Source organism: Candoia aspera, chromosome 3 (genome assembly GCF_035149785.1).
Source record: "Candoia aspera isolate rCanAsp1 chromosome 3, rCanAsp1.hap2, whole genome shotgun sequence".
Taxonomy (NCBI): Eukaryota; Metazoa; Chordata; class Lepidosauria; order Squamata; family Boidae; genus Candoia; species Candoia aspera.
This window is the reverse complement of record NC_086155.1, coordinates 52,315,277-52,334,587: the sequence shown is the minus strand read 5'-3', so window position 1 is coordinate 52,334,587 and position 19,311 is coordinate 52,315,277. Positions and strand designations below refer to the sequence as shown.

The 19,311-nt window shown below is 37.0% G+C and overlaps 1 protein-coding gene across 1 annotated transcript in view; it reads right to left on the bottom strand.

Moving 5' to 3' along the window:
- Positions 1-18: 18 nt before the first annotated feature.
- SRPK1 (SRSF protein kinase 1) overlaps positions 19-19,311 on the bottom strand; it is a 42,115-nt gene continuing 22,822 nt past the window's right edge. Inside the window, exons 4-16 of the mRNA XM_063297676.1 lie at positions 19,058-19,166; positions 18,599-18,686; positions 17,889-17,976; positions 17,227-17,333; positions 15,381-15,546; positions 11,851-11,876; positions 10,436-10,649; positions 9,576-9,986; positions 9,000-9,100; positions 7,090-7,197; positions 6,356-6,425; positions 5,260-5,352; positions 19-2,665 (exon numbers count right to left, since the gene is read on the bottom strand). Coding sequence (XP_063153746.1) covers positions 2,481-2,665; positions 5,260-5,352; positions 6,356-6,425; positions 7,090-7,197; positions 9,000-9,100; positions 9,576-9,986; positions 10,436-10,649; positions 11,851-11,876; positions 15,381-15,546; positions 17,227-17,333; positions 17,889-17,976; positions 18,599-18,686; positions 19,058-19,166 — 1,766 coding nt within the window. The 3' untranslated portion in view covers positions 19-2,480. The remainder of the gene's footprint in view (positions 2,666-5,259; positions 5,353-6,355; positions 6,426-7,089; positions 7,198-8,999; positions 9,101-9,575; positions 9,987-10,435; positions 10,650-11,850; positions 11,877-15,380; positions 15,547-17,226; positions 17,334-17,888; positions 17,977-18,598; positions 18,687-19,057; positions 19,167-19,311) is intronic.

Sequence of the window (19,311 nt, the reverse complement as noted above, 5' to 3'; positions counted from 1 at the left end):
CAGCATATCAAAAGTATCTGTGGATTATTTGATAATCTGTTTATTGTGCTGCATTTACAAAGAAAAAAAAGACAATACACCCAATATAGAAAGAATAAAAATGTATTTTCCTTCTAGTTTTAGGTCAACAAAACAAGTACAAATTGGTTAGTGAGCACTTTATGGCAATTTGGAAGTTGAGTGAACCTGATGCAAATCACGAAGTGTGCAGACAACCCTGACTAGCTACCACTTGTATTATCTCGGAACTTCTCTTTTAGTGCAAAAGAGCTGGGAGCAGCCTCCTTCAGTGGAGAATAACCCTTGGTTACAACCAAGAGATGCCACTTGTTCTATTCAGATAGCCAGGGTGTTGATGCAAGTGAGGCTGCGTTGTCACCAGAAGTTCAATTCTTCCCGCCAGAATGTCTTCACAGTATTCAATGAGGAAGTATTAACATACATTCTAGTCCTATCCTAAATCTTTTTACAGACAGGCACAGAAGTGCTTTTGGGAGGCAAGATACCCCGAATAATAGGAATATCGTTAAAACTTTTGGAACGCTTTCCTTTTTCATTTTAAGGTTATACACAGAGAACTTTATTTAAGCTCTCCTAAATGGAAACACAACATTTTGCTGAAGCCCCAGTCTTGATAGCATGGCCAAATTAAAAAGCAAAGGAGACATAGTGCTTTGTTACCATACGTTAACCAGATTTTTTAGTAAAGGGAAGCACCTTAAAAGGACGCTAAACTGGGACTTGCCACACAGTGAAAAGAAGAATGACCTTGCTACTGGCAGTCTATCCACTGAATTGTCCCATACAGCGCCTGCAGTCTGAGTTCTCCAGCACTTTCCAGCCTTGGAGAATTTTCTAATCTCAAAAGTCTATTTGGTCCATTGTTAATAAGGACACTGAAGTCCCAGCTTCTCCAAACCTATCATTACAGCTGGATACAGAAGATGTTTAAAAGAAAATAACCAGGGGTAGCCTACAAGATACTTACTATAAAACTAACAAGTGTTATATACTTTTCTAATTAAAAAAAAAGCCTGGTAAGATTCAGTCACAACCAGTTCTCCTTCCTAGAGTTTAAAAGTTACAATATATTCTGTTGAACAGTATGTTTGTAATGGTTGTGGAAAACAGAATTCAACACTTCATCTCTACTGGAAGAAAATTAAGACTACTTTCCCTTAGATTATTTGTCCTGAAGTTAATGTTTAAGAAAAAACAGCATTTTATTTAGAAAGGTAATTTCTAAAGTCCAGCATTCTAGACTAGTTAACACAGTTGATAACATTACATTCATGAACATTTGTTGGTTCTAGGTCTGGGCATATAGCAAGGCTGAAAAGACAGCACTAATACCATTTTTCCTTATTGTTAAACAGCAAGGATATAATCTACCTTTCTGCGAACAGCTAATAAAAATACAATTTCACACATGGCCAACATGACACCAATGGCATAAAGCAGACCTCCATAAAAAGTGGACTGCAACTAACTTGGTACCATTCCTACTTTTGAACTCCAGGTTGAGTTGCAGAAATGTTTTATCAAGCATTGTTATGCCGCATTATCAAGCTGGCAAGTGGCATATTGCCCAAGGCTATATATTGGGCAGACCTGGCATAGAATTTGGGTAACCTGACTCCCCTCTGCAGCCAATAAATGCATAGATCCATACTGCAGAAATAGTCACTTTTACCACATCCTTTCAGTTTTATTTCCCTTCAGGTTTATACGCTCCACCTTTGGAGAGCAAAGTTCACTGGACTAAGAACTACACTAAGCACCAAAGATCAAAAATGGTGCTAAAATATATATATATATATTTTACATAGATAATTTCAAAGGGTTCAATGGCTAAAATTAGAGAAAAGTACGTCTGAAATAAGATAAGAAAAAAAGTCACCCAAGCAGCAGAGCAGACACCTAAGGAATGAGTTGAGTTGAGTGCTCCTCATGGAGCTACCACCTTGGCGCCATCTGCTATTTCTCCTCTTACTGCTAGCAACTGAATGTGCACTAAGAAATGACTCCCAGAGTCAGTGAGCTAAGGAGGGATTCACAAGCTCTTCACATCCCCCTTGGGATGACTGCAATATACTTAAGGGAGTGTATCCCGATGAAGATTTCCTTCAAGGTAAGGTATTTGTGTAAGGAAGAGACTATGTGATAATTTCACATTCCCATAAAAATTCTTTGGCAAACTCCAATCACAGCAAATCATATTGGACGTCCACTGGCTAATAATAGTCCCCACCGAGTCAAATACACAATCTCACATGAACAGTTAGATTTATCTAAAATCTCAAAAACCTTCAAGGAGAAGCTTCACTCTGAAAATCAACAAGGAAAAAGTTGACCTAGGAGAAGGGGAAGGGACAGCTGGGACCTCTAGGGGTATATGTATGTGCGTGCGTGTGTGTGTATATATATATATATTTTATGCCGAAACCCAATTAAAGGGCCACCATATCAGACCGAAGTATTTAGGAGTTGAGCCAGGGATGCCTGAGACACTGTGCTGCTGTAGCTCTTTTTTCAGGATTCAGCTCCAGCATAGGTAATAAGAAGTCTGTGAATGCAGCTGCCTCATCTTGGGACCATTCATATTTTTCCACCAATACTTCGAAGAGACCCCATGGCTTTAGTTTAGTAATGTGCTTCAGATCGCCTGTGAATAACAACAGGAAGATTAATAGGATATGAGCAGGAAGACCAACGGAACAGTTCACAGAATTAAGTTAATAGATGCATTTCAAAACAAAAGACATTTTCTCTCCTCCAAAATTCACAACTCACACTATGCAGGCAGGAAGGTAGGCAGATAGTATTGCATAGCAGAATAGGTTTTAAGCAGTCTAGACTCCAAGGCATGGCTGAGAAATTTGGTATTCTAAGTTTTGTTCCTTATCTTCAAAGATACCAAATAGAATCATCCTAACATTGTTCCCAATATAGAAGAAACATGTGCAGATTAGTATACACATATGAAACTGGACTTGCTCTCATATAAGATGTCATTGCGTAAAGTGGTATTATATACTTTCGGAACATTTAGTTTTCAGATTTGGAGTAATTGCCAGCATGAGTTAAGAACACTCCTATCTTCATCTCCAAATTTCCTATTTCAAAAGTAAACTCTGGTAAGGCTCCTGGCCAGGATAATATACCCATCAAACTCCCTAAACAAAACCTAGATTGATCTAATAGCAGCCCTATTTTCAGCAATAGAAAGTTCTGCTTTAATCCCCTCAGGCTAGAATTGGGCTATTCATTCCCTATATAAGAAGGGAGAAATGGAAGACCCTGCAGCTTGCTATCAATCCTGGGAAAACTCTGTGGTAGAAATTTATTTTCATTTGTGTTGATTTTTACTGTTGTAATTACTGTATAATCTTTAATAAAATTACCATAAGAAATAGAAATTGAAATGAAAAATTAATCTCCTACCTTGAGGAACTTTTTTTTTTTAAACAAAGGGTCAGATTATTTTAGAAAGGGTAAAACAACTGATCAGTATTTTACTGTGCACTAGCCTATGTGGCAGGAAAATATTCCATTTTCCTGAAAGGCAAATCATTTGCTGCCTTTATAGGCTTTAAGGCTGCCTTTGATTCTCTTAATAGAACCAATTTTGGGGTTAAATTAAAGAATTTAGTCTCTGACAGGCATCTTGCATATTTAATATGTTTTACTTACAGGTGACATAATGAATAAGGGTGTGAAACAAAGTTATATTTTGGCCTCAGCACTATTTAATATCTATGTCAATGATCTGGAGTCTACATTACTTCAGGCTGATGGCCACTGCCCATTATTAGCCAAAAGGAAAACTTATGCTTTGTTGTATGCAGTTTATGCTGTTCTTCTTTCATGTAGTAGACTGGGTTTGAAACGCCTACTTGAGGCACTAGTCAAGTATTGCCAAGAAACTCAACTACAAATTAACTATAGTAAAACTAAAACTTTGGTTTCTGAGAAAAAAAATCAAAAAGTATAACTGAAAAATTCAAGACCATATGGTAACACAAGTCAAGAATTTTAGTTATCTGGCATTTTATTTAACCATGCTCTGTCCTGGCAACATTACTGCAAGGCAATATTTCTGAAAGCAAAAGCTACTACGAAGGGCTTCCTTCCACATTTTTATTCAAAAGATAAAATAAATCAAGAGATTTGTCCATGCAGCAATACAGGTATTTAATGCAAAATTGCATCTCAAATTTTCTATAGAGCTCCAATTTGGATTACAGTTGTTAATAATAACATAACTCAACTGCAGGTGAAAATTTTAAGATCTCTTTTAAATGTTCCAAGTTGTGTTTGAAACTGTTATTCTTGTGGAAAATGGGCAATACCCTTTGAAAACAAAAGTTTCGCTAAGTGCTATTAAGTTTTTGGTTGTAAATAAACCTTTTTAAAAACAAGGAAGGGTTGCTATGTAAAATCCCAAATTATTCTTTTGTTAATATGTGGCTTAAACAGGTGACCAAAAAGATAGATCAGCATTGATCCTGATTATTTGTATTCCAGGGATATGACATCAGGATTTTATTGAATTTAACAAAAATTATGGAGTAACTCAGTACAGGAATTAATGGAAAAGCCAAAGTTTCATGTTCACCTGTGATTTTTGGAATAAATTACAAATACACTTTTCAGCTCCCTATATCTTAATAGTTTACATTTAAGTAAATACAGAATAGTCTTTTCAAAAGCCAGATTAAAAGCCATCAAATACGCTAAATGGTAGATTTCAAAAGATCCCCAACTCTCAAAAGATTTTGTCCTTATAGTGGTATTGAAATGGTGGATATTTTATTGTATGGTGAATTTTACAAGACATTTCAGGAGATTATCTGGCCTATGTTAAAATCAAGACCAGGAAGAGACATTTCTGAATATATTAAATTTTACTTGCAGATAAAAATCCTAAAAATACAGCAGCAACAACTAACTATGGCCATAAAAACAAGGTATTTCATAACATATCAATAACAATGAGTTTTATATAATATCAATTATTTTACTTAGCAATAAAATACCTGTTTCATCTAATGTCAAATTTTATATTATATTTGTACTTTGCTACTTGGGTCCTTTGGACATAAATAAATCTAGACAGACAGGCAGGCAGGCAGAAGTGGGCTAGAATTAATCTTGGTTGTACTTTGAACAGTTAATCTTGAAATGTCTCAAAAATGCAGTAGAAACCTTCTCAACCTTACAATGAAACCTTAGATACCCAAATGCTTCCCCACTTGCCTTTTTTGGTGAAAAATTCCTTGGAATATTTTCCAGCTACGATGAGCTTACGAGGTATTTTTCCCAGAAGTTCTATAATCAATGCAATATGATCTGTGCTTCCAGGGAGAAAATGAGGAAGAGACCATAAGAATTAGAATTAACTCACATTGACTTTATTGTGAACCTTGGGGTTGATGTGTAGTCTCTGGAAATTCTATAGAAGCAGCAACATAGCAAAGAAGTCTAGCCTCCAGTGTTGCTGGGAGCCCTTAATATTGATCTGTTGGAGCCTGCTGAAATCTCATAAACTTGGCTTCACTGAGGCCTAGGGGACTTCAGATAATATTGCTCCAGATTGCTTAACAATTTATTATTTTTTTAGTAGTTGGTTTGACAATTTTGAGTCATTTTAATATGTAAGGCATAAATTATGGTTCCCAATTAAAGATTTGTCTGCTAGATTAGTTAATTAGTCAATGTACTTGTGAGGTCTGACTTAGACCCATAGAATTTCTACTGTGTAGCCTTCAAATTTAATGCAAGGAATTTAAGATAATCAGCAACATATGGTGATCAATAAATTTAAACCAACTGAAATCCTGGTTCTAAACCCATTTGTGTCTTGAAATGTAGTTTACAGGCATTTTGGCAAAGTTAATGCCCGAATAGGAATCTCTGAGTCTGTCTCTTTGTGGTTCATGTCATTTTGCATGACTCCATATATAATTCTGTCCCACATTAATCTGCAATGTAAAAAAAGAACTTCACAAAATAGGCATTGAAATGTAAGTATTACATATGTGCCATTAATATACACATATGTTTTGCTGAGATCATTATTGCAAAATCACAGAAATGCAAAATTCAACTGATAGCCAAGTTCCAATCTGCTCTTTTGGTGAAGAGATATGGATCAGGTCTTTTTATACAGACATCCACAAATTCTTCAAACATTTTCATATCCAAATGAGAACAAGGCAGTCTCTGCTTCTAATTCATAGCTGAACTTTAATGTTCTCCAAGATACTTGAAATAACCTTAAAAACTTATTTCTCTGGTCATATTCTTACTGTATGGGTTCTACTACCTTAAATGATTCTGGCATAGCTCTCACCTTCATCCCGAGAGTAGTCTTCACCAGAGTGAGGCTCAAACAAATAGTCACCTGTAGCCAGTTCAAAGGCCTGAAGATGACAATGACAGACAACTTTCAGAATGTTTTTATTTGGGAATGGTCTAAATGCTAAAGCATAATTCTAATTGCTCCTTAATGCAGTGTTTCTCAACCTTGGCATCTTTAAGACGTATGGACTTCAACTCCCAGAATTCCCCAACCAGCAAGGGAGTTCAATTCTGGGAATTGAAGTCCACACAAAGTTGCCGAGGTTGAGAAACACTGCATTAATGTATAATGACTAAACCCCCTCTAAAGTACAATCCTAGAAGTGCCTTGCAATATAATTCAGATTCTCACAAATTTGGTTTAAGGCAGTGTCTCTTGTGTTGCTCACATACCAAAATATAGACACTGAAACCAGGCAAATTACTAGTTGGATTTCAGGTTTGTAAGTGGCTTTGGATATTAGATTTGAGTACTTACCAGTTTCAAAATTAAAATTAAAAAAATCATTTCCATTAAATGAAATGCTCCATTAAAAAAAACATTTAAAGAGATCTGAATATTACTTCCTAGCACATCAGATTTCAGGGTGATGTAGAGCATAAAATGAACCACAATAGAAATTAAGTGACAGATAAAATCACAGTTTCTTGTGACTGGACTTCAAATTCCTATCAAACTGTGAATCAACACCATATAAAAGATTTAGGTAGTACAACTGAACTTACCATGCAGGCAGTGCTCCAAACATCAGCTGGAGTGCTATACCCTGCTCCAATAAGTACTTCCAAAGATCTATATTGCCTTGTCTGAATGTCCTCAGTAAAATGTTTATGCTGTAGAAGAAATATGTTAGAACTTGAAGCAAAGGAAGACTATCAGTAAGGAGAAGTACATCCCTAATTTCTAGTTTTTTAAGTTTAACGAGGAAATGGGATGATCCGACTCACATGGAATAGAGATTCTCAAGGGAGCACCATGGTTCTAACCCACATCTGGGAAAGCCCTATTCTGTATGTTTATAGCCCAGTCTTATAGCTGTTTAACAGAACTAAATCCCACAAAGTTCAGTGGTGGCATCAGCTAAAGACCAGAGGATCCATAGCATCGCTAGCAATGTAGCCATGGTGGAGGGTGTAAAGGGATTGCCTATCTTTTATTCTGTTTGTCTTCTCTCATAAACATATTTCACTCTATCTACCATAGTTTCCATTAAGATGCTGTTTTCATCACTTACCCCAACCTATCTGCCCTCTTCTTTTAAAAGAAATCACAACAATTTCACCTCACTTTTCCAAAAGCAGAGCAGTTTGGGGTTATTTATTTAAAAAAAACACTCAAACACCCACACACTAAAAACAGCAAGCATGCAGTGCCCTCTCCCATCATTTTTCAAGCACTACAGCTGGAGATGCCCAAGGCAGGCCATCCCATTGCTATGTCCTAAACTAGTACTTCTGCTAAATGTGCTACTGTTGCTTTTCAGTGTCTTGAAATCCTTTAATGCACACTGAATCTAAGTAACCAGCCCTAGAATCTGAAGCTGCAGAACAAAAGGAAGTTAGAAAAGCAACACAAAACAGTGGAATGGAAATTCCCCACCCCTATTCTACAAAAAGAAAGCCTTCTGCAAAGAAAGATCAGTGGAACTTCTATAAGTAAATCAGGTTAACATAATTTTCATTCAACTGTTTGGATATAATAGATTTTTTTGCATGTTTTGTAGTCCAGGTAAGTATAATGAAAACCAAATAGTAGAATCAAGTCCAATTTGCCTTTTATTGTTAAGGGCATACAACATGCAAACATTTAACATATTAATTAACTGGCTTAAAGAAATCTCAGGATGCTTTCTCATAAAGGGCTTTCAGTATTATCAATGAAAGAGAAAATGGATGGTACTCCATCTTTTCTTCCTTAATCTGTGTGGGGAAAACTGAACAATTTCAGATAGATGATAAGCAGAATATTGCCTCATAAAATTCGACAAATGAGGCAGGATACCTGTACAACAGCCCCTCAGAAAGCTCTCTGTTCTGAATAAAAAGTTAACGTTCTCTGATCTAAATGTAGTACAGCCCAAAATAAAAAGGGAAAAAAGATTTTGCCATTCCACCTATGCTCCCTACTATCCATGGATTTAAAAGCTTATAAAAGAGATCTCTGAAAATGGAATATATAACCAGAGTAATTGATCACATTGTTTTAATCTAACAAACTAACATCTCTTCGCATTACAGCAGCACAATAAGTTTGGTTGCCAGCAGAGATAAGGCACCTTCTCCAAACTGAGGGCATGGATGCTGGAATTCTCATTTCTGATATCAGACTGAAATTTGGTGTCACTTTAAAGTAGAAATTTAGGACAAAATTCTTAGAGTCCTACTTACAGTAGGCCCAATAAAACCAAGTCTTCTGTAAGTTTTTATGAGTGTAAGAAAGAACTGCTCTTCCCCAGGGAACACATAACAGTTTAAGAACACACAGATTAAGTGTGCATTTGTAGAACTCTGTTAACCTATTTTAAATGATAACTATGTTAACTGTTGATATGATAACTAATGATAACTATGTTCACCCCAGCAAACTGGAAACTAAGCAATGTCGGCGTTCAGTAGGGAAAGGGTAGTAAACTTACCACCCAGCAAGCATTTCCTAGATCAGCTATCTTCACTTTGAGTTTATCTGCATTCTCAGGCTCAAGAGGATTAAGGAGGAAATTTCCAGCAGCAGATTTTTCTAGACCCAGCATAAACATTAGTTAGCTCTACCATCTGTTATGCAATTCTAAGATACTTTTTGCCAAAAAAACACAATGGAAAAACTTACATAAAATTCATACCAATGAGCTGGTTTAGAAATTACAATAAACAATGGCTTAGCTATAAACCACAGTGCACATCAACCTTGCTCAGGCCATCTTCCTAAGCCAGAGCATCCTCTTCCATTGTTGACTAACTGCAGCTTTTGCTAAATTCAATAAACTAATTAAACTTAAAATATGATTTATTCAGAACATGTCAAATTCAAATTATGGATTACAAACTGTCTAACTAAAAAAATACTAACATACCTTACAAGATCCTTGTAACATTAAACTCATGTATGGAAAGTGCTTTGAAAACGTTCTATATAATCATGAAATATTTTTGTGACTTTTTCAATATTATCCTTTAAAATAATTTATTTCTGACAAAGAATCTATGTGCAGCACCTTTACTGTTTTCAGAAGAGCCATTATTCTCATTCTCATCTTCTGAAGGAATTTCTGCCCTGATGCTTTCTTGTAATTGGCTGATTTGTTGTTCATTTAAATACTGTTCCTCACTTGTGGGTTCCTGACAAACCATTGAATCCAGAACCTCTGAAATTAAGGGCATAGGAAGCTGTGATATTGCTTCCGGAATTAGGTTCTCTGAACCACCATTGCTTTGGCTGTAAGTACTGTTCTTCTCTTCTTCCTGCTCTTGAGTAGGGCCAGTGAAATCATTGGCATTATGAAGGTCCTCCTCAAGTCTCACAGACACTTGACTGATGGATTTGGAGAAGGTAGACATTTGCACCAATCCATTGCAATTGATTTCTGTTACGCATTTTTCAATCCCCTCCATTAAGCTGCTTTGCTCTGAAAGAAGAGAAAAACCAGAAATCAATCACCATGTTTATGGGTGAAGGGAAGAACAGACATGAAGGAATCATAATGTATCTTAATAAGGAGTGACTGGATATAAAGGCCAGTCAACCAGTTTTTAAAATTATTATTATTATTGCTGTTGATATCCCACTTTTTTTTCAGAAGCTCAAGGTGGAATAAATAACGCTCCCTCCCCATATTCCCCCCATCCACCCATGAGATAGGTCGGGCTCAGAGAGAATGATGGTCCAAACATTACTTAGGTTTAAGCATCCATTACATATGCTACAAAAAATTAATTTAGCCAATTAAAATTTGCATTACTCCAAATCTCTGAGATTTTTATCAATCCAAATCCCCATTTTTAAAACCTGCTCAGCTTGAAAGAATGAATTATTACTAAATAGATCCAAAATATTTTTATTTCTGGAGATCAATACCTGTCTTTACTGGCAGCCCTTCATCCGGGGGGCTCTCTTTTAAAATTAGCTCAAGTGGTCTTGGCACTTCTTGCTGCTCTTCAGACTGAGTTTGCAGAGGATTTGATTCCTTCTCCATCTCTTCAATTTCTTGTATTCGCTTCTCCAACAGTTCCGCTTGTCGTTTCTGTTTTTTTTTCAATTTCTTTTTCTTATTTTTGGACATTTTGTCAGCCTACATGATAAATGCAAAAAAGCTAACTCTCAGGTGCCTACTGATTATTGCAATAACAATTTAGTAGGCATTTTTTAGAACTCAAGAAAGATTCCTTATAAATAATAAAAGGGAAACTCCCTACAATCACTAAAGAGAGATACTATGTACATTGAAAACTTATAATGGCTAATAAGTAATATCATTGGTGTCATGAATACTGATGGTGAGCAGGAGGGGGCCTCTATCCAGGGGGGAAAACGCATGCGTAGTACTGAGGAGTTAAGCAGCCATTCAAAGAGACACAGATCAGACCCGCCTTATCCTTTGGGGTTTATCTGTCTGGGTTTTTCCCACGCTTCTTCAGTTTGTTAGGATTTTCTGTCTAATGTAGCAGTAATAAAGCACTAGAGACCTATTCCTTCTCTCAGCGTGGTTCCTGGCTGTTAGGACAATTGGGTTCAACAGGACATACTTTCAACTAAGCAGCCTTAATTTGGACTGTCAAACTGCAGCTTTAATTTCATCTGTCAAACAAGTTTCACTCCTGTTCTCATAATTGTACTGCCTATTAAGTATACTACAGCAAAGATGTTGGATGAAAACTGTGGTGACAGTTGATCCCACTAGAGGTGGTTCAATGCCATTTTTTTCAAATGTTAACACTTTTCATTACAACTTGAAAATTACAAAATTGTTATACTGTATCACTATTCCTTTGTTTGTGAAGTGCCAATCCTCACTAATACTTTGCTGACTTCTATACGTGTCAGGGATTAAATTAAGAACCATCATTTGTTCACAAAGTATCAATTTTGGAGCACTGTGCAAATTTTAGAAGGAGTGTGTCACTTCAATGAAGATTTTAAAAAAGTGCTCTTAAGGAAGCAATATGGCCTCCTTGCTTCTAAGAGCAAAGTTGTTTTACTGCTTTACAACATGTTGTTCACGTTCTTCAGCACACTCTCACCAAAGTTGGGGCAGAAGCCTCTTTTGGCTTTGGTAAGTGACAGCAGACAGAGAGAAGCTTTGTGACAACAAAAGTGTTTCATTAAAATGAACTCCATTACCTCTTTGCTTTGAGAAAAAGACTCATGGCCCACATCTCTTCACCAAGGCAAATCTAAAATGCTACCCACAGGTTTGCTAATGACATATCCAGATTGTCTCCCAGTATGTAATGCCCCATTTAAATATAAAAAGCAGAGGTAATCACACTTACTGGTTTGGGCTGTGGTGCAGTACTCACTGTGAAGTAGTAAAACAAAAGCACCATTAGCATGTTTCCATTCTAGGAAGCAACAGAGCTGTCCAAGTAATACAATGCACAAATCTTCATTAAGCAGAATATTATTTCTATAACATGCCTGCAGCACAGAATGTGTCTATATGTAGATGTTAGCACCAAGTTTAACCCATCAGAAATAATGGTTCTCCTCTAAAACATTAATGCTCTTTAACACAGGGAGAAAATTTCCAGACATTTTGATGCAATGAAAATTCCCCTCCATTTTTCAGAAAAAAAAAACACAAGTTTGGGGAGAAAACTGAAATATATGCATTTTTTTTAATGTCAGATGCTCTTGGCTGATCTTGAAAAAGTTAAGCAGAGTCAGATCAGCACTTGAATAGGAGACCCATCAAATGAAGCTCCTTGGCCAACTGGACCCGCAACATGCCCCTCCTGCTGGACCTGATGGGATGGGTAGATGTAACTGGGGAGAGGCAGTCCCTCAGATAACCTGGCCCCATGCCATGTAGGGCTTTAACAGTCATAACCAGCACCTTGAATTGATATTCTTCAAGGGCAGCCCCATGTAGAGTGCATTACAGCAATCCATTTGGGAGGTGACTAGGGCATGAGTGACTGAGAGTAGAACCTCCTAATCCAGGAACAGGTGCCACTGGTGCACAATACAAAGCTGTGCAAAGGCCCTCCTAGCCATGACTGCCACCTGCTCCTTAAGCAGGAGTTGTGAGTCCTGAAGGACTCCCAAATTGCACACTGGGTCTGTTTGGAGCAATGCCACCCTTTCCAGCACCAAATATGACAAATTCCCAGATCCAGAAGTAATTACGAAACACAGAGTATCTGTCTGGGGAAATGATGTCTTGATAGATAGGTACAAGCATTTAGCTACAAATGTGAACTTTAGAGTCCTTGGTACTCCCTGAGCTTGATTTTTTGCTTGCAGACGTTTCATTCCCTGACTAGGTAACATCACCAGTGCAAGTGAGTGTGGGGTTTTCTCCCTGTTTATATACAGTAGCTTGTCCTGCCAGTTTTGGTGGGGGTGTGGTAACCAGATTTTCAAAGACCTAAAAATAGAAGATGAAATTATAGTTTCATTCAATGTCACAGCACTCTTTATGTCCACAGATCCGGAAATAGTAAAAGAATCCATGGCAGCAGTACTACACAACACACCCGATCTAGCCAAATACACTAAGATTGAAATACCCAGAATCATGGGCCTCGTCAACCTCTGCCTCACTACCTACTTTCAGTTTGATGGACAAATATACCAACAAATCAGAGGAACACTCATGGGATCACCACTCAGGATTCAAAGCAGAGACTGTAATGCCTAGAAACTATAGCATTCCCACACATACAACCAAAAGTATGAATCCAGTATGTAGACTACACCATTATAATAAAAAAGGAACAATTAGAGAAGACACGTGACACAGTCAACAACATCTTCAAAGGAATAAAATTCACAAGGGAAGAAGAAAACAACACACTACCCTTCCTGGATACCTTCAGCAGAGGAAACAACAGCAAATTAGAAATGCAACTCTATCGAAAAACAACCCACACTAACTAAGTGATTACCAAAGTAACAACGCAACCTCCTACCAGAGCAGCCTTATAAGAACATTATTCAGATGAGTACAAACGCACTGCAGCAACCCAGAACACCAAAAAAAGGAATCAGACCACCTATACAACATCTTCCAAACAAAATGGATACCCAGAGCTTTATCAAAAAGTGCCGACCCCTCAACCCACTACAGCACAACCAACACAAGCTATGAAAAGGATAGCACTACCACACATCAAAAACATCTCAGAAACAACCAACAGACTGTTACAACCACATGACATCACCATAGCACACAAACCAACGAAAGCTTTCCAAAACATCTTCAGTAACCCAAAAGACCCAGGAGCCAAGAAGAAAAAACAGGAGCCATCTACAACATACAGTGTAAGGGCTGTAACAGCTTCTATGTAGGACAGACAGAAGACTAGCAGAGCACATCCATGAACACCAACTAGCAGTCAGAAGACGCAATGAAAACTTCTTAATTTCACAGCACATGGACAGACTCAAGCATAGTTTCAACTGGGAAACTGTGAGCATCCTAGACCAAGCTAAATCCAAAAATGCTAGGGAGTTCCTGAAAGCTTTGGCATTCAGATCAATCAGCCATCAATAGACACATAGAAATAAACTACATTTACACACCATTCAGAAGAGACAATAAAAAAGCTAAGAAGGAAACAAAAAACACCAGAACACATCTTCCCCAGCAGCCAACACCCAGATAAGCAGGGATTAACACCAGGCAAAGAATCAAGCAGAAAACAATACCCTAATCAAGGAACTACCAAGGAGAAAACCACACGCCCACCAACACAGGGCAAGCTACTGTATATGAGCAGGGAGCAAACCCCACATTCACTCGCACTGATGATGATACCTAGTTGGGTAATGAAATGTCTGCAAGCAAACAGCCAAGCTCAGAGAGCACCAAGGACTCCACAGTTCAACCCTAAGCTACATATATTCTCTTATTTCTTTTCCTCACACTTGTTTCTGTGTTGCCATTTTTTTAAAAAAGAAGTTTATATGAAATCAGAGTCATATTTGTATTAATTTGCAAACTAATCTGGGCCTTTCTGATTGAGGAACTGGTTAGAAACACATGAAATAAATAATGACATTTGTAAAGTCTTTAAGAAGTGAAGTTAAGGCAAGCTTTATGGATGGTAAGTAACACAGGAATTGTCTACTGCAGACTTACCTGCCTATGTTACTACAACCTGGAGAGAACTAAGAATGTGAGGAGATGCCAATCCACCTACAATGAATGTATTATATATACACAATGAGGGCAATACTTGATGAACAGCCAGTTCTTTTTTGTTTGTATGAGATTTGTTTTACCAGACAGAACACCTATAATTACTTTATTATTTAACAAGATGCCTAATTAAATACATAACCACAGAACATATCTTTTAAATAATATTTAAACATTGGATGACACAGGTGGCATGGAAGATAAAAAATATGTTCTATTTGCTGGGACTGCACAGAGACAATGTAAATATTTTTATGCAAATGCAGAGAAATTCTAGTAAGTTTTCTCACTGAATTATTTAAACTACCTGAAATTAGTAATAAAGTTTAAAAATCCAAGTGTAACAGTTTACATTTTCTTCATGAGCTTTTTAGGAAACTTTCTGTTCATCAATGCAATGATTGCTTCATTTTATAAATAAAATGAAATGTTCCATATTATTTATTTTAAGAATTTATATCCCACTATCCCACTCTTCAGCCTGGGTTATTATCAGAACAAATTAGAACAACAGAAAGAAATAACACTTGTCCTCACTCTTCCCACTGGAAAAACAGAGCCAAAAAAGAATTGAGAAGATTAATAAGGGTCAGAGTAGTCGAATTTGTCATCAGAATGAACTAAATTTGAAGTAAAAATGATCAGGCAAGCACAAACCTGCAGAGCCAGAAGGCGGGGGGGCTCCAGATCTTTGCCACTCTGTAGCTTCTGCAGCTAGCTTACGGATGTACTGGTCATTAACACACAGCAAAATGTTTTCTGGTTTAATATCAGTATGGATAATCCGACATTTAGCATGCAAATAATCCAGCCCTTGCAAGACCTGCAAAAAAAAAAGGGGGGGGAAAAGGGGAAAAAAATCAAGTACCCAGGAGGTTACATAAAACACAGTATACTGAATGAATGGTGTACTGAATAGGAGATACTGAATGGTGATGAGATACTGAATGGTGTGCTGAAAGAGACAGTTGCAATACGAGATGGGCAGTAAAGAAATATGATAAATAAATAAATACTGAGAGAGACAGAATTTGATAAAGGTAAAGTCTCCTTTGAATCAAGTTAGATTCCTGGTGACTTCATATCCATATCCATTGAGTTTTGGGGCAACAGTATAGAAATAGTTTCCCATTGCTTTCTTCTGGGATACTTTTAAATACAGCAGTTGAAAAAGTGCATGCTTATAATTGATCTGACCCCCTTTTTGCAGCACTCAACACTATTTGCTTTTCACTTCCTGTTAACTCACATGATTCTTCCTCATTCACAGAATAAAGAGATGGTGTGCTAACAGATAGCTCAGATCTCAGTGCTGCATGTCAGAACATTGCAGTGATGTCTGTGGTCTGTCCTAGTGAAATATTCCATTTCTTCCTGACTTTTCTACACAGAGCCATTTTATCTACAGCCCTGCTTTGCTTTTGAGCCAATCAGGAAAGGACCAACAATTTCACGATGAATTTATAGCTCAGAAGTACCCTCTTACACTATAATTGGGTCCATTAAGCTTCCTGCCCATTCTTCTTCTAAAATATTTATTGTTTACTGCAATTTATATGTAGCTCAATTATAAGAAGTCTGAAAGCAGCTAACCTGACCTCAGGTAGAACCTTGTTCCAAAGATGAGAGGCAGAAACAGAAAAGACACAGTCCTGTTAACCCTAATGACAACAATCCATTAGAAATGGGATTTGAATGGTGCCCTCCCTACTAGATCTTACTGGATGTGAAGAAAAATCTGGGGGAAAAAAAAACACCCCCAAGCAATGTAGGGCTTTAAAAGTGAAAATTAACACCCTAAATTGTACCCAAAAGCCAACTGCCAACCTGTGCAGCTCTAGCAATAGTGGGTTCTTGGGTAAACTGAGAAGCACCCTTAACTACTCCAGCCACTGCATCCAGGACCTACTGTACCTTCTGCATGGTCTTCAGGCAGTTCCATTTACTACTGTAGAGTGAATAGCCCAATTGAAAGGAGACCAAAGCAGTACTATGCCTTCTTGATACAGAAATGGTCATAATTGGTACACAAGACGGAATTGTGCAAAGGCCCTCCTAGCTAAAACTGCCACATGCTCCTTGAGGAGCTCTGAGTCAAGGGGACCCACAAGTTACAAAGCAGTTCAGTCAGGGAGAGTGTGACCTCATCCAGAACTGAAGATGCAGTATTACCAGTTAATAAAAGGCAATATAAAATTATTGTGGTGGTCTACTGATTCAAATAAATTACTTATTACTATGTACAAGCAGACTAATATTTCATCTTAGGATTCAAGAGTAGTAGGATCATGGAACAAATTAGGCTATTTTTCTATCAGCCAAATATAACAATGGATAGCGATATCAAAGAGCATCTCCAGCTACATATCTGTCTATCTCATTCAACAGCATGTTTTGCTAAAAAAAAAAAAACCCTGAAAATGAACGTATTTTTAACAAATTTCACAGCAATTTTTAAAAGCAAAATTAGTACTGAAATATATCAGAGAGAGATGGAACTTGCCTGATGGATGATTCGTTTTACACAGAGTAGTGGAAGCCCCTGATAATTTGATTTGATGATCCATTTCAGAAGATGATGCCCTAAAACTTCAAATACCATACAAATATCTAAGTTGAGTCAAGGGTGAATTTCCAGAACATTCTGATTACAGAGTTTCTCCTGAAATTCTGCATTAGTATTTTTTTTCTGCATTAAGTTTGATACAGCATCTGTAATGCTTATCTATACAGTATTATGATTGAATCATATCAGGAAACATGGGTGGTGCTATTACAATTCTTAATAGACCCCATTCCATATTTGAATGCAGAGATATTTTATAGCAGATCAGAACCACATCAAAGGAAATGGTTAATTTTTTCAGCTTCCAATACAAAAATAAACCTGTTAGGAATTGGACTTTTTTCCCAGCTAAAAAAAGCTATTCAAGCACATATTTTCCAAAAAAAAGTACCCTGCCTTCTCACAACCATGCAGGCATAGTTAGATAAGCTTGGGATGTAAGCACTAATAATTCTGCTATTATATCCCACAGCCAAGTCAAGGCATCACAGGTTGCAATGGCTGAACTATGGACAGAAATCAGTGTATGATACATTAAATGTTATGTAACTTTTATCATTTGAAACCAAACTTTGTGATCTGTTCAATTAAAAGGATACGGGAACCATTAATTCCTGAGATTTTGAAGTCATCTAATAGCTGAACCACCCTCTCTCGATTTGGATCATCTGGATCAGTGTTGCGGACCTATAGGAAGGAGAAAAAAATTCAAATGACAGAAAAAATGGTTACAGGAAGATACTTTCCCTCCAAATCTCCTAAGTTTGGGGACTTTTTCCAGATCCTCTTATTGCTTAAGAGTTAATACTCAAATAGATTATCATTTCTGACTGTCTTTAGATAGCCACATTCCCACATTAACACGTATCTTGCTTAACATGCCTGCTTAAAAAAAATGTAATAAAATTATCTGGCCTTAATATATACTGATGCTGCTGCATCTCATGAACTTGCATTTCCCATTCTCAATCCCTGTATAAAATTCTCCTGAAAATATACTATTAGAAAAATGAAAGTATATAATCATGATGATATGACATCTGCAAATGACATGAGCAGTATATCAAACTTAAAATTGCCCACTCTAAAGGATTATTATAGCTAAATCCAACCATATTTTAAGTACTTAAAACAGAAATTACACTTAATCCCTATATCTGAAAGGAAAACAGGAACATGCAAAGTTAGCCAACTGTAACAAACAGTGTTTCCTTTCACAGATCTGAAAGACCCACAACCCACCTCCTGATGTCTTAAAAACACATGAAGTTTGAAACTATACTGTAATGATCTACTTCTGTATACTCACAGATTTCAACAGTTTAATTTCATCCAAAGCTGTTTCTGTGTAGTGCTCAGCACTCTTTACAACTTTCATTGCCACAAACCTCTTCCCCCTAAATGGACACAAAGTTTAATTCCAAACTGTTTTTAGAAGCCACATAATGCTGACAGAATCCTGTCCCATGGGTAATGAGTGTGTGTGTTGGAGGTGGGGGGAGAGAGCTTACTCTGGATCATTCTTAAACAAAACATCATCCCCAAGGTCTATGAAACGCAAACAAGAACCAACGATACACAGGGATGAAATATGAATCCTGACTCAGAGTACATTTGATCATTATATCCTTATCACTCTGTTTACAAAACACACGATAGGAATGCTCTGAATTTCAAAACAATACGATAAAGAGAAAAAAAATATTGTTAGTCTATAATAGTTTGTTGAACAATTAACAGAAACTCCAACCAAAGAACAAAGACTTACTGGATGTCCCATGATAACCACACTGTAGAAAAATGTCCCCATCCCAGTTTCCGGATTACGTGGTATCTTCCATTGAATAGATCGCCTATTTTTACTAGATGATAGCCACCTATGAGGTGTAAAATGAATTATTAAATCAGCACAGTTACATTGAGGACACGTTGCAAGTTCAACAGAAAAAAGTTAACTTTATTTGCATAACTTTAGAGAGTCTCAAATGCAGACAACTCAGATAATTTTACAGTACAACACAA